The 15,705-nt window shown below is 46.5% G+C and overlaps 1 protein-coding gene across 5 annotated transcripts in view; it reads right to left on the reverse strand.

Moving 5' to 3' along the window:
- ANK3 (ankyrin 3) overlaps positions 1–15,705 on the reverse strand; it is a 378,647-nt gene that overhangs the window by 203,544 nt on the left and 159,398 nt on the right. For all 5 annotated transcript variants that reach the window (XM_090056583.1, XM_090056581.1, XM_090056580.1 and 2 more), the window contains exon 8: positions 14,366–14,464. In XM_090056583.1, the coding sequence (XP_089912709.1) occupies positions 14,366–14,464 (99 nt within the window). The remainder of the gene's footprint in view (positions 1–14,365; positions 14,465–15,705) is intronic.

Consider the following 15,705-nt stretch of genomic DNA (forward strand, 5'->3'; position numbering starts at 1 on the left):
TAAAATATAAATGTATTTCACTTCCTATATAAACTAAATTCTATAATGTAATATCCTATCCAATTATAAAATTGAAAAAAATAAATCAATGAATATAATAATAAAATAAAAGCATCCATAAGAAAGAAAAAGGTACTCTGAAATCCCTCTTGCTTGGCTAGCGAGTAGGAAATTAATGGTAGCCCTTGTTGTCTGATGATGATGAGCTGCTGGAAAACAGCTCAGTAACTGACCCCAAGGCAGAAACCAGGACAGTTTAAACAATGCTGTTTTTCTATCCCTCCCCCAGAGCATGGGGATTGAAAGGGACCTCAGGGAAGGATGATAGTCACTGTCCAGCTACACAGTCAATATAACAGCAGTCCTTCCCCTGATTTCCCCGCTCTACCCTCTCCCTCTCCTTACTTTGTTTCCCTGCAGGCAAGCCCAGCTTCAGCTTTGAAACTCGAAACATTGAAACGTTTCGACTGCCCATGTTTTGTTTCGAGGCTGTTTCAAAGCCATCTGTTTCATTTTGATTTTGCTGTTTTGAGTTCAAAACGAGTCAAAACAGCATCAAAATCAAACAGCTGGAGAAATTTTGCACAGCCCTAATCACAACTACTCTTTACATACTGATGAATATATCCTAATATTCTGCACAGAAATCATAAGGCAGCTGCTGTATTTCACATGAAAAAGGGAGAGATGTAGTATGGGAAATTCTTTAAAACAAACTATAAAATGAGCAACTGAGTTAAGGACAAAGTAGGGTAATAATATATGGACTTCAAAACGTTTAGGGCGCATCCATATCAGTGCACACATGCATCTTACAGTGTCTTAAAGCCCTTTGAGATGTGGCAAGAGGCAAATGCAGAAACAAAAAAATGTTCCCCATGCTGCAAGTTTGCAGCCTGGGGGTGATATTAGACTGCTGGATATCCAAGGGTCCAAAAAAAGTGTTCCACAGAATAGCAGGGCAAGGCATGGTCCCGGACTATGCCTGGAGGCAACCCAGGAGTTGGTCCTCCAGGAGAGATGCTCTGGTTTCTGGCCAGAGAATCTCTGTGGTGCTTCTGTTGCCCCTGGTCCTGTCAAGGGTAAGTTAGGGATGTGGGGTGGAGGGAGTTACGGGTATGGGTGGGTGTGGATTGGTGTGAGGAGTGGCAGGGGGATGTTGGGGGGTGTCAGGAGTGGAGGGGGTTGTCTGGGGCTATGAGAAGTGGCAGGAGCATGCCAGGAGGTGTTTAAGGCTATGGGGAGTGGCAGGGTGATATCAGGGAGTGGCAGGAGTGGAGGGGAATGTTGGGGGCTATGGGGAGTGGCAGGGGATGTCAGTGGGGGTTGGGAGTGGAGGGGGATGTCAGGAGGTGTGGGGAGTGGTATAGAGGGATATCCCATATGTGGGTGGGTTTGTGGAGGGGCTTGAGCAGGGGCTGCCACACACCTGCCCCCGTACCCAGCTCCCATGGTGCAGGTGGCAGCAGTCAGCATGGCTGTGGCTCTCTTGCAGTCACAGCCAGCAGCCATGTGGTGCTGTCTGACCTGGGCTCCATACATGCTGAATGGATCTGGCCCAGCCCACTAGTACATGTCCTTGGATGGGCCGGGCCAGGCCAGATTCATTTAGCATCTACAGAGCCCGGGTCAAACAGCGCTGTGTCACTGTCCGCTATACCTGCAGCAGAGCCACAGCCCTGCTTGCCTGCTGCTGCCAGCACCATGGCTGCTGGGTGGGGGAGTAGGCAGCACTGTGTGGCAGCCCCAGAGCCATCCCTAGGGCTGTGTGGGGCCTGAGGCATATCAACCTGTGCAGGGCCAGGGGGTAGCAAATGAAGATGGTGGTGAGTAGCTGGAGTGCAAAGCCAGCAGCACACAGGAGCCCTGGTGGAGCTGGTGGTGCATGGCAGCTGCAGCAGAGCTGGCAGCACACAGTGGGATCTGATCCAACCCAGCCCAGTGTAGCTTGCTAGACTGGCTTTGCACTGGAGCAGGGGGCATGGCTCAGGGAGGCATGGCTCCTGTGTAAATGCATTCTAGCTGCACAGCCCAGGCCACATCTGGTCGGTGGGGCCTGAGCCTTATGGAAAACGCACCCCACTGGTCTGACCTGACCTGCTGCAGCCCAAGCCATGAAGCTAGTGTGAGTTTGCAGAGGAGCTGCACCTTCCAGAGCCGTGCCTCCCTCTCTCGTGCAAAGCCAAATTAGCAAGCCGCACCGGGCCAGGTCCTGCTGCATGCCTCCTAGCTGCAGGCACTATGGGACAAGCAGCACCGCTGCCAGAGGTAGCACCCAGCACAGTGTGCATGGACAGTGTACTGAGCCAAGCCAGATCCTGCCACCATGGAACTGGTGCAGGCTGGTGGTGTGAGTGGCCCCAGCGTTAGCGGGACCCGGCTTGGTGCAACACACAGTCCCTGCAAGTGGTGCCAACCCCCAGGTGATACTAGTGACTGGTGCCAGTCCCTGATGAGTAGCACAGGCAGCACCAGCTCTGAGCTGCTCAGGCTACACCACATGATGGGGGGCTGGCAGCAGCAGGCTCTGAGTGCCTCGCTTCCACTGCTGCTGTAGGGCGTAAGTTGTGGGCCCTGCACAGGGGGGCTGTGGCCCTGCAGGGTGGTTGGGACCCTGTGGGGGGGACAGGTTGTGGCCCTGCAGGGTGACTGGGACCCTGCAGAGGGAGCAGTCTATATGCTGTGTTGGGGGCCTGCACCCTGTGGGAGTGAGAAGACCCACCGCTCCTGAGCAGCCCCCCCACCAGTTCCCCCTACACCCACAGTCCCCCTGCAATTACCCCACACCTACTCACACACCCACCCACATCCCCCCACATCCGTAATCACCCACACACCCACCTGCCTTCCCCCACACCTGTTCCCTCCCCTCTCCTGCAAACCCTACATCCCCGCATCACATGCCCATTATATGAGAAGAAAACCAAGAGTACACATCAACACACACACACACACACACACACACACACACATATATATTTAGAATTTATTTTATTATGATACTGGTAGGCTTCCAAACTGCTTTAACATTGTAAATATATCAATAAAGCATTACTCAACTGATCTCTCTCTCTCTCTTCCTGTGTGTGTGTGCGTGTGTGTGTGTGTGTGTGTGTGTGTGTGTGTGGGGAGTGGTCTTTTGTTCCCATTGTGAAGAACATGGATTTGGGGTTTTTAAACAAAATGGATTTGGGATGCTGCTTCAGCAGTCCAGCTGGCACAAGGGGCTAGTGTCCCCAGATACCAATTGGCTGGGGCCCAGAAGCTCCTGAGAGTGAGTAGCCCTGAGATGCTTGCTAGGGCAGGTTTTTATATTGCTGGGGCCAGCACAGGGAAGCTTTTTATAGCTCTAACTCCTCCTGGCTGCAGATCAAAAAGGAGCCAAGCAGGGTTATTTTGCCCAATGTGACACAATTTGACCCACACCAAAGTGCATGCCCAGGCATGTGCACTGAGACAAAAAGCCCCAGCTCAAATTTGAACCATTCTATTTGAGTTACTGCAAGTGCATGTGCCTGCATGTGTAGATGCACCCTTAGAGGTTTATCTTAGATAAAAACAAAGTTTGCATGTATAAATACTATCTGAATCCCCTGAGTTTTCAAAACTGGGATGATTTTATGGCATTCCATTAATTTCCACTTAAAATCTAGAAGTGCCTATAAACATGCAAGAAGGCTGCTCTGACATGCTGTAATTATTAGGCTTGTGCAAAGCGGCCAGTATTCTATTCAGATTCGGCTGATTCGGGGGAGAAGTGATTCAATTTGGTGATTCGGATCACTCTCCCAAATTAATTTGACCGAATTGGATCTGAAAGATTCAGCACTGATTCAGTCATAGACTATAATGGGGAATCACTAAGAAACCTATAACTTTATCATTTGTTTGCAGAATTGGATGAAAACCTAAGGGATGATAGCCCCTTCTGTGGGCATGAAGCCTGCCAAATTTCAAGGAGATAGGTGCAGAGGTTTCTGTGAACCTTCACCTCAAACTACTGAAAGCAAAACTCATGCTGTGTGTGTGTTAAGGCAGAGGGGGTGAAAGCAGCAGGGATGCTAGCCCCTTTCGAGGGCATGGAGCCTGCCAGGTCTCAAGCAGACAGGTGCAGGGGATTCTGTGAAAGCACACATCAAACTGTTGAAAGCAAAACTCATGTCACTTGTATGTGTTAACTGGGTTTCTGACTCTAGGCATGTTGGTATAAGGAACAGGCAGGCAACGTCTTCGAGTAGATGTGGTATCTTTTATTAGACCAACTGAACAGTTGGAGAAATATATCTTGGCAACCTTTTGGGTTTCAAAACCCTTCATCAGGTGAAGGAAGCATCTGCAGTTGGTGTGTGTGCTCTTCCTGAATGGGATAAATAGTAAAGAAGCCAGAGGCTTGGCTGCAGGCAAGAAAACCAGACAGTAAATTGAAGCATCAGGAGGTGAGAGACAGGCTGGGGTTGGAGGGGGGAAGGGGGATGTAGCTGGTTAAAGTGGAGAGGTACCTGGGAAGTCAGATGTCAGGCAGGTTATAGTGTGTCATAGATCCAAAGTTTATATTGAGTCCATGAGTTTTTAGATCCAGTAGATTTATTAAGTGAAGTTTGTAGGCTTTTATAAGTGTTTTGTAAATTCAAACGAGCACCAAACCTTGCTAACCTCATCACCAGGAGCAAATTTCCTACAGACCAAAACACATGGAATGGATCTAGACCATAACATGACAAGAAATGCAAAACCTGCCAACGTATCTCCAGTACCCCCAGAATTACTACATCCCACAACAGAACCATATACATGTAATATTGTAAGCGATAGTTGCCACAGTTTTGGATGCCCTTTCCCATTCAAACCCACAACCCTTAAATACTGGATACACAGTCACAGGAAATATCTGAAGTCTTTGTGCTGGGGCTGCACTGAGCCTGCAGTGTTACAAAACTGTAGAGTTTGGGAAAAAATAAAGAGATCAAAAAAGGCATCAGAAATGCTTTCTTGTAATATATGCTGTTTTCAATAGGAAAACTGGGCAGGCATAGTTTCATAGTTTCATAGTAGCTAGAGTCGGAAGGGACCTAGGTAGATCATCTAGTCCGACCCCCTGCCTTGGCAGGAAAGAGCACCGGGGTCAGATGACCCCAGCAAGGTGCTCATCTAACTTCCTTTTAAAAATCCCCAGGCTAGGAGCCTGCACCACTTCCCCTGGAAGCCGGTTCCAGGCCCTAGCCGTCCTGACTGTGAAGTAGCGCCTCCTAATATCTAATCTAAACTTACCCTCCGCCAGCTTGTGACCGTTATTCCTGGTCACTCCTGGGAGCGCACGGGGGAACAGGGACTCCCCCAATACCTGCTGATCCCCCCTGACCAGTTTGTAGCAGGCCACAAGGTCCCCCCTTAACCTTCTCTTGTGGAGGCTAAACAGGTTCAGGTCCCGTAGCCTCTCCTCATAAGGCCTGCCCTGCTGACCCCTGATCATACGAGTGGCCCTCCTCTGAACTCTTTCCATATCGTCCACGTCCCTCTTGAAGTGTGGCGCCCAGAACTGGACGCAGTACTCCAGCTGCGGCCTGACCAGTGCCGCATAGAGGGGGAGGATCACCTCCCTGGACCTGCTTGAGATGCATCTGTGGATGCATGACAGGGTACGGTTGGCCTTCTTGACTGCCTCCCCACACTGCCGGCCCATGTTCATCGTGGAGTCAATGACGACTCCAAGATCCTTTTCCGTCTCCGTGCTGGCAAGAGGGGAGTTCCCCAACCTGTAAGTGTGGTGCCGGTTCTTCCTCCCCATGTGCAACACCTTGCACTTATCAGTGTTAAACCCCATCCTATTCTCATCCGCCCACCGTTGCAACCTGTCAAGGTCAGCTTGTAGCCTATTGCACCCTTCTAGTGCACCCACATCCCCCCACATCTTAGTGTCATCAGCAAACTTGAACAGGGTGCTTTCTACCCCCTCATCCAAGTCACTGATGAAGATGTTGAACAGTGCGGGCCCGAGGACCGAGCCCTGCGGAACCCCACTGCCCACGTCCTTCCAGGTCGAGAAGAACCCATCCACTACCACCCTCTGGGTGCGGCCCTCCAACCAGTTGGCGACCCATTTGACTGTGTGGGCATCGACACCACAGTCTCCCAGCTTTTTGATGAGGACAGGGTGAGAGACAGTGTCGAAAGCCTTCCGGAAGTCCAGAAAGACTACATCCACAGCAACCCCTGCGTCTAATGATTTGGTGACCTGATCGTAAAAGGCCACCAGGTTGGTCTGACAAGACCTGCCACTGATGAACCCATGTTGGTTTCCCCTGAGCATGCATTCCCCCGCAAGGCCCTCCTGGATGTGTGCCAGGAGAATTTTTTCAAAGAGCTTACCCGGGATTGAGGTAAGACTAACTGGCCTGTAATTTCCCGGGTCCTCTTTTTTTCCCTTTTTGAAGATAGGGACCACATTGGCCCTCTTCCAGTCCTCCGGCACCTCACCAGAGCACTACGAGTGCTCATAGAGCCGCGCCGGGATCCTGCAATGACCTCGGCCAGTTCCTGTAGAACCCTAGGGTGAAGATCGTCCGGACCAGCAGACTTGAACACGTCCAGCCTCTCCAGAAGTACCCTAACTAATTCCTCGCTAACCCCTGGCCCAGGCGTGTCTCTCCCGGGGCCCGAGGGGGGCCCAGCAGGGAGGTGGCTGAACTGGTCCCTACTTAGGAAGACAGAGGCAAAGAAATCATTAAATATGTTAGCTTTGTCATCTGGCGTGACGACTAAGTTGCCCATCGTGTCCTGCAGGGGCCCCACATTACCCGGGACCCTCTTTTTACCCCCTATGTATTTGAAGAAGGACTTCTTATTGTCCTTAATCCGGGAAGCTAGTCCTATCTCCATCTCTGCCTTGGCCTTCCTGACTGCCCCCCTACATCCTCGGGCGACTGTAACATAGTCCTTCTTGGTGATGACCCCATCCCTCCATTGGGTGTATGCCTCCCTTTTAGCAAGGAGACATTCCCGGATGCTCCTAGTGAGCCATGGGGGTTTATGTGCCCTCCTGCTCCCTTTGACCCTTGTTGGGATTACCTCCCTTTGGGCATGGAGGATCGTCTCCTTAAGGAGCAACCACTCACCTTCGACATCTGGTTCCCTTCCCCTCTGGGTCCTCAGCGCTTCCCCAACGATCCTCCTTAGCTTGTTGAAGTCAGCCCTCCTAAAGTCTAGGGCTGTTGCCTTGCTGCAGCCCTTTGCCACCTTACGCTGGATGGTGAATTCCAGCAAGCGATGATCACTATCTCCCAGGTGGCCCATCACCCGCAGCCCCCTCACCAGGTCATCACCCGTGGCCAGCACCAGGTCCAACAAGGCGTCTCCCCTGGTGGGGCTGTGCACCTCCTGGGTTAGATGGAGGTCCTGCACTCTGGCTAAGAACCGACGTGAGCGATCAGACTTGGCTGACTGCTCTTCCCAGCAGATGTCTGGGAAGTTCAGGTCCCCCATGATGACCACATCCTTAGCCCTCACTGCCTCTGCGAGCTGACCTAAGAATTCCTGGTCGAGCTCTTCTCCCTGGTTGGGAGGTCTATAGTAGACTCCCACCGTTAAGTCTCTATCCCCTGGACTGCCTTTTACTCTAACCCAGAGCACCTCTGAGTGCCCCCGCTCTACCCCCTTGCTAATTAACGAGGAAGTATATTCCTCCTTGATGTAGAGTGCTACTCCTCCACCTTTTCTTCCTATCCTGTCCCTCCTGTATAGCCTATAGCCCTTGACACTCACCGCCCAGTCATGCGATGAGTCCCACCACGTTTCTGTGATCCCCACTATGTCAGGGCTGGTCACAGCTAGGAGGAGGGCAAGTTCCTCCTGCTTCTTCCCCATACTTCGAGCATTCGTGTAGAGGCATTTGAGGCCTCCAACGGTTGTGCCCACTGACCCCCTAGTCTCAGCAATGCCCCGTCCCCCATCACTTACCTGTTTCTCCCTTTTGACCATTGGTCTGGGCTCGCTGGCTGTTGCTGGGCCTGGTAGTTCATATTATATCTTTTCTGAAAAATACATTCCTCTCATCTCTCTCTTCCTCTCTGCCTTTTATGTTTTCCTAAATTTCCCTCTATTTTGTTTCTTCCTCCAGCCTCTCTCATTTTTGTCAAATATTTAAGTATAATTTTTTTTTATTTCTTGGCAATTGTACGATTCCATCACCTGACTGTCAGAAAATGGCGTCCTGGTGGTACCAGGACAGTGCAACAATGAGAGACAAGTGGCCGGGCATAAACAGAAAATTGAAGCAAATCATGACTATTTATTCTATCAATATAGTGGAGACTTGCTAGGGAATAGGGAAACTGCAGTAGTTAAGTCGAAATGTTCCCAAACTTCATCTACCTCTCATTCTTTATCTTATCTGTCAGCTCCTTCAGGGTCAGAAGCTAAAAACTCCATACCTTTTCCTTTTGCCTATTTCTATCACATCCGCTTTTCATTCCAGAAAACTATATTATGCTAAAATATGACTTAGTTATAAGTGAAGTACAACATAGTACTATAATGGGAAGGCATAGGAGTTTTGGCAAATCATGGAAAAGAACAAACAGCTTCCAAATGTTTAATGAAAGTGATACAAGAAAAAAAGTCAAATTAAAATGGCTGCTAAACAGCCTATATATCTGAAATAGATAAAACCTCAATAGTCTTAAAGTTATGGAAACCTGGAGAGATTTTAACAGCCACCTGAACTACATGTGAAGTCAAAAAGGCTAATACAATAGAAGATAAGCAAAAACAACAAGAAAGAACTGCTGCAGAAGCACTCCATTTGTACAACAGAAAGGTACAAGTTAGTTTGGATAAAAATCCTTGAGAATCTCCATGTTTCTTTAAAAAAATGAAACAAAACAAACAAAAAAGCATTACCTTCAAAATACATTGTTCCCAGATAAGGACCCAGAAAAAGTGAACCAGTAAAGAAAATCACAACCAATTTTGTCTTATGAACCTAAAATATTAAGATGCTTCTATTAAAGCCAATGTTATTTGGTTCAACATTTAAAAAGATATGTGAAAGTCTATGAACAAGAATGGACTCATATGTAGGAGAAGAGAGAACAGTAAACAAGGGTGCTTAAAGGAAGCACAGAAGAAATTACTGTAATCATCATAGTCAACAACATCCAGTATTTGACAAACTGTAATAAGTCCAGTCACTTCACAAATTATGCAAAGAAAACAGAAAAATCATGGATTAGAACTAGTATATTAGGATTCCTAAAAGGAAGAGGGCAAGTCATTTATGGACATAGTAAAGAAAGACATTCCACTCAAAAGTATGGCTAAGAAAATTAATCGCAAGTGGCCTACAAGCAACATAGAAAGTAAACACTGGAGCACAAGTGGCTGTAAGAAGTGATAGTTTAAAGAAACTATAATAATGAAAAAAAAAAACAACCAAAGGTGAACTATAGGTCCTACACTAATGAACATATTTCAGTTCTGGATGAATGTAAACTGTCAATGATCTACAAAAGAAAAATAATAAAACAAGAAAGAATTATTATACCAGGAAAGCAATCAGATTAGGGCTTACATGCTTGAGGATGTGGGTATAGTCAAGAGGGTGCATACCATAGAGTCTGTAAAACAACTGAAATATGAAATCTGAACCAAATTTCAAACACGCTAATTGCATCAGATGAAGGTATAATTCATAGGAAAAGGTTATATCCCAGTATCGAACACAATACAGTTACAGGGGAACAAAGAACAGCCTGTTGCATATGTAATGCACCATGTTCCCCAAGTCTTAGAAAGAGACTAGAGGAAACATGTCTGTCAAACATGACAGAAAGTAGTGTCATTCACAGAACACAGAACCCTGAACTCATCAGGAACTGTAACATACAGCTGTGCATCAACATCAAACATAATCATCATGAGAAAATATTCCCCCTTATCCACAAATAATAATATTGGCCAACATTTCAGAAGTCAAATTCCTTAGCATGAAATAGACTAGCAGAATCTCCCTGAACACAGGAAGAATATATGATTTATATGCTCAGTGTATCAATAGACAGGTACTGCTTCTTGAAAGTGCCTTTCAGAGTGTGCTCAGCATTTTAGAAAGAGCAAAAATTTTATCTTCATTTGGGGACAGCATTACTTTCACAGCATGGATAATTATAGCAAGTCCTGGACACTGTAAGGACTAGTGTGCAAAGAGCATTAATAACCGTAAACTGAACACGGCCAAGCATAAGTTATAGCAAGTCTGTACTTATGCAAGAAAACAATAATAGGGAGGATTGCATGTAATGATGTTAGGATTTAGGTGATATGGCACCTGTAGGGACTAGAAGGTTAAAAAAAGGGAGTTCAGATGCTACAAGAATGTTGACCTATGTTGATAAATGCATACTCAGTTGTGTAGTTCAAACAGTTCACATGAAAAATGATTTCATTATGATACAGAATGGGCTGGATGGCACAGCCCAAAAGAGTATGAAGATCTGATTAAGGTACTGACATCAAAACCAGTTCTTCAATACTCTGACCCCATGAAATAGATCAAGTATTTCCCTATGTATTTCAAAAGCTGACAGCAGCAGTGCTACAGCATCATGGGAACGAGTGACTGATAGAATACATATGCTAGAGATGTGATAGTGACAAAAACAAAATGAATGTCAATGTCAAGAAAGAGATGCGTGTGACTACAAAGTTTCATGATTTCTTCTACGGCTGCAACTTGAAACTGAAACTAACCATGAACTACTGGTCACAGTCCTGCAAAGATACAGTAATTATTTTTGAGCATGGAAATACATGGTATGATTAGAATTTCAAACTTAATGTCCTGTCAAAATTAAAGGTCCCACTGGTTGTCACAGCCAGATAATATGGGGCAAGAAGTAACAGTACATATGTAAACAAGATAAAATCATCCTGTGCTTTATCATCAATACATATATTAAAGAGTGAAAGATACTAAAACATTTGAGTGATGGGGACCCATACAAATACGTAAGTGAGATGGACTGGCAGACATGCAGAAAGGAATTTACAATAAGTTGGTAGTATAAAACACAGAAAGTAGTGACAAAAACTATAGATAACAGATGGAGAACCCCCACAACCCCCCGCCACAACTTCCTGTTTCAGAGCAATCACAGATTTAAAAAAAATACTGCTGTTATAAGTGAGGAAAAGTAATGAATATATGAAGGGCACCTTGCCAACTTAAGTTTAAAAGTGCAGTGATGCAGTGGTAGTATTTGGCCATAGATAACCCATGCTTTTGATGAAATTAGGAGAGAGAGAGCAGGCTGTGCTTTCTGGGAATGGTTCTTGGGAGCACTCTGGCCTAAGCATAAAAAGTTGGCAACTGGTGCCTCTTGGGTCTGGGGGAGGCACCCAGGGTCCCCCTACGACTGATTGCCAAGCCAGGGGAAAGTTGGGGGGGGGGGGCCAGCACGCTCCCTGGCAGACCCGGAAGTGGACCGGAAGTACTTCTGGTCCACTTCCAGATTCGCCACTGAGCACATGGAGGGCCCCCCCCACACACACACACTCCTGTGGGACACTCCATGCACCCCTACATCACAGTGTTCATGAGCCATGCCTGCAACCTCAAGGTATGTAGAAAAAACTTTTAAAGCTGTGCCTGTGTCCGAATCACTGATTCTCCAAATCAGCGTCGAATCTTCAGATTCGGATTCGGCTGAATCAAACCAGGGACAGTGATCTGAATCAATGAATCGAATCACTGTTCCTGATTCAGGCTGAATCCAAATCCGAATCGAGTAGGGCCTGCTTTGCACACCCATAAAAGCTGCAGTGTGGTACCTCACCATCAATGTAACAGATGTATACAGTTAACCAATTTGCTGGGCATTACATATAAGCAAAGGATGGCAAAAAATTCATGTGATCTTGGCAAAGAGATTAGATAAAACAGAGGTGCCAGACCTTTGCAACAAACTAGGATTCTGGCAGTATACAGTGAAAAGGAAACTGGCCAAAACACGCTACAATGATTGAAGAAATATTACTTCACTTATATTCATTCATTTAAAGAAATGGAAACATTTTACACAGAAATCAGGAGCCTTTTGATAAAGGTATGTTGAGAAGGAAAAAAAAAACAACTTGTGTAAGACTGACAGAAGAAGAAATGCTTAATTGATCCTGTTTCTGAAGAGGTGATTCTGAGTTTAAATATATGACAGAATATGAACAATCAATCAAAACATGAATGTGCCTAAACACATTTAGCATCAGATTTCAGACTTTTGAACACAAGAAAAACTACCTAAACTACATAAAAGGCATTCTTTAGCCAAATATCTTTACTGTTTACAATTTTTATTGAGTAATTATAGAAAAAATAGTATATGGTAATGGATGATGAAAAATTAATGTTTCACCAAGAAAATGTGTGACAAGTAAAGCTATTGCAACACTTCCCATTTACTCAAAATCTTCATGTGCACAGGCAGGAACCATTTACAGAACTGGGGCAGAGATTCTAGCAGCATCCATCTTGTTTTCTTAAATTATTTTTGTTGCTAGTGAAATAAAGTATCAAAAATCCTACTTTAATGAGTTTTTACCTGTTTAACAAATCATATTTCATCACAGTTCAAGCAGCATATAACCAAATATGTTGATGTTCTCTAGAGGCATCCTCCTTGATGGAGGACAGGGCTACTCCCAATGAAGTAGCTAAGCACTGAATAGGACAGGGATTTAAATCACTCTCATCTCTATAAGATGCTTCCATCACCACTTGTATCTGGGCTGTATGATTCTACAGTTAAGTGGGAGACTCCACATGTCAGGTGGGTTAGTCCAACATATTTTACCCATGCATTTGATCCAGGGCGAGAGAAAAAAAGATTCTTATGACAGTGGAAGAAAACCTCCACCAAACATTTTTTCAGGCAAAAGGAAGGAACTGCAAGTCCTTCAAGCACATTGAGGAACCAACCCACTGCAGTTACAGGGGAGCGAGAACCATTCCCTCTCCAGAGTTCAAAATAGAAGAGATCTTAATAATTAAATCAAGTGCTAGACTTTTAGTTTTCACTAGTGCCTAGGAAACTGCCCCAGTTTGAAGCAGCCCCTAATAAAATATTGTACATAACATAGTATTGCTTTCCTGTAGTAAAAGTTAGGTTTGAGCTTTATTATGCAATGTGTTTCAAATATGGTTGTCGCAGAGCTCTCAGGTGCCCTGCGGCTGAGAGTGGAAATGGCTCGGGAGAGACCCCTAATGGCGGGAAGGGGGAAGCACAGCTGCCACTCACCAGGACTGTGCAGGTGCTGGTTGCCCTAGCAACCAGGGAAACCTAGAGACAGGAAGGGGTGGAGCTTAGCCCTTCTTAAGCCCAGGCAGAAGGCCAGGAGGGCAGTTCCCCTCTGGCGGCCGAGGGAGGAGGAACTCAGCCAGAACAAAAGGGAGAACTCTGACGGTCGGAACATCCCCTGGTTCCTGCTGGGGGTTGATGCGCTCTCTCTCTCTGGTAGGGAGAGATTTGTATTTTTGACCAGAACAGTCTAGCTTTTATGTTGTAGCCCGGGGGGCTTTGCATTTTGTGTTTATTGTTTCACTGGAGGACCGGGTGAGGCTATTAGGGGTTGGAGGAGGCCACAGTAGCATGGAGGTTCCTGGCGCTGGAGAGGGCACAGCATTGTTTGGGGTGCGTGGGCCCCAGCCCCAGAGTTTGGGGGCAGTGAGGAGCCCCAAAGCAAAAGGAGTTAGGGAGCAGTGAGGATCCCCGGAGTTAGGGGGCAGTGAGGAGCCCCAGAGCCAAAGGGGGGGCAGCAAGAAGCCCCAACTGAAGGGAGCAGTGAGGAGCCTGGTGTTGGCACGGGCGAGAAGTCCCTAAATGGGCAGTGCGGGACAGGCTGGAGAGCACTGGTAGGGGTGCAGGCTCTGAGACAAGCTAGAGGGTGCCGGTGAGGGTGCAGGCTGAGGGATAAGCCAGAGAATGTCCGCGCACTGCAGGGAGTAGGACAGACCTGAACAACACCAGATACATCTGCGAGGCTTGGGCTGCGGTATAAGGGGAGGAAAGGAGCCACAGATAATGCCTAAGGCACCGAGACAGAAAATAGGCAGCCTCCCGTTTGATTAAGATCTTTCAATCAAACAAATAACAACAGGCATGGCAGGTGAGAAGGCGGGCGGTTGGCCCTTGATCGGTGTTGCGGGGCCACAAATAGACAGTCCCAGGGAGGCACAACTGTCACAATGGTTTCATGAAAAAACATTGTGAAAATCATTCTATGAAACTTTCTAGGTGAATGAAGTCTGTTCTGTAAGCAAAAGAACCACATGCCAAAGGAATTAGCTGTAAATAATATCATTCATATTTAATCTTACCCTTGTTTTGGCATCAATTTTAGCGCCTCGATCAAGCAGGAGTTTGACCATATTAGCATTTCCTCTCTTGGATGCAACATGTAATGGAGTGATGTCATTCTGTGGAGGATAAAGCATACAAAGTAATTTTTAGGTGATTTTCATTTTTAGGTGATATGCAATTTACTCATAGAATTAAGTCTACTTTAAAACCACCATAGATGAAAATTGAAAGCTTTATTTTCATACGCTTAACCAGAGTCACTTTCATAATAAGGGACCTACGAAATTCACAATTCAGCGGATTTTGTGGATTCTGCAAAATCTGGGGAATGCCCACAAAATCTGTGGGGGAAAAGAAAATTCTGGCTCCTCAGAGGAAGCCAGCATGTTCATTTTCTGATTAAGTACTCTTGTACTAAGTTTGGACCCTGAAGCTATTGTAGATTTGATGAAGCATTTGTTTTTTGGAGAGTAGAACCACACAATTTAAGTCACCCAAATGGTTTTAAAGCATTGGAACATTATGAAGACCCTAATCCAGTGAAATATTTCTGAGCTCATTTAACCAAGTTTCATAGTAGTTTCATAGTAGCTAGGGTGAGGAGGGACCTGAACAGAGCATCTAGCCTGACCCTCTGCCACAGGCAGGAATGAATGCTGGTCACGAGACTCCAGACAGGTGATCATCCAACCTCCTCTTGAATTTGCCCAAGGTAGTGGCGAGGACCACTTCCCTGGGAAGCTGGTTCCAGATTTTGGCCACCCTAAGCGTAAAATATTGCCTTCTGATCTCTAACCTAAACCTATTCTCCATCAGCTTATTACCATTGTTCCTCGTCACCCAGGTGGTGCTGGGGAGAAAAGGGCTCTACCTATTTGCTGTTTATCTTCCCTGCTGAGTTTGTGGGCAGCCACCATGTCCCACCTCAGCCTCTTCTTGCTGAGGCTCAACAGGTTCAGGTCCCTCAGTCTCTCCTCATTGGGCCTATCCTGCTGCCCTCTCACCAAGCAGGTGACCCTCCTCTGAACCCTCTCAAGGCTGGCCACATCCCTTTTGAAGTTCAGCTCCCAGTACTGGATGCAGTATTCCAACTGCAGCCTGACTAAAGTCACATAGAGGGGGAGTATCACCTCTCTGGACCGGCTTGAGATGCATCTTTGGATGCATGACAAGGTATGGCTGGTCTTGCTGACTGCGGTTTGGCATTGGTGGCTCATGTTGACCTCAGAGTGAATAATGACTCCAAGATCCCGTTGCACCTCTGTGCTTTCAAGAGGGAACTCCCCAGCCTGTATGTATGCTGTGGATTCTTTCTCCCAAGGTGAAGCACCCCGCATTTGTCTACATTGAACCCCAT

The sequence above is a fragment of the Crocodylus siamensis genome, chromosome 7, assembly GCF_052110815.1.
Source record: "Crocodylus siamensis isolate JL-2025a chromosome 7, ASM5211081v1, whole genome shotgun sequence".
In the NCBI taxonomy this organism is placed as follows: domain Eukaryota; kingdom Metazoa; phylum Chordata; order Crocodylia; family Crocodylidae; genus Crocodylus; species Crocodylus siamensis.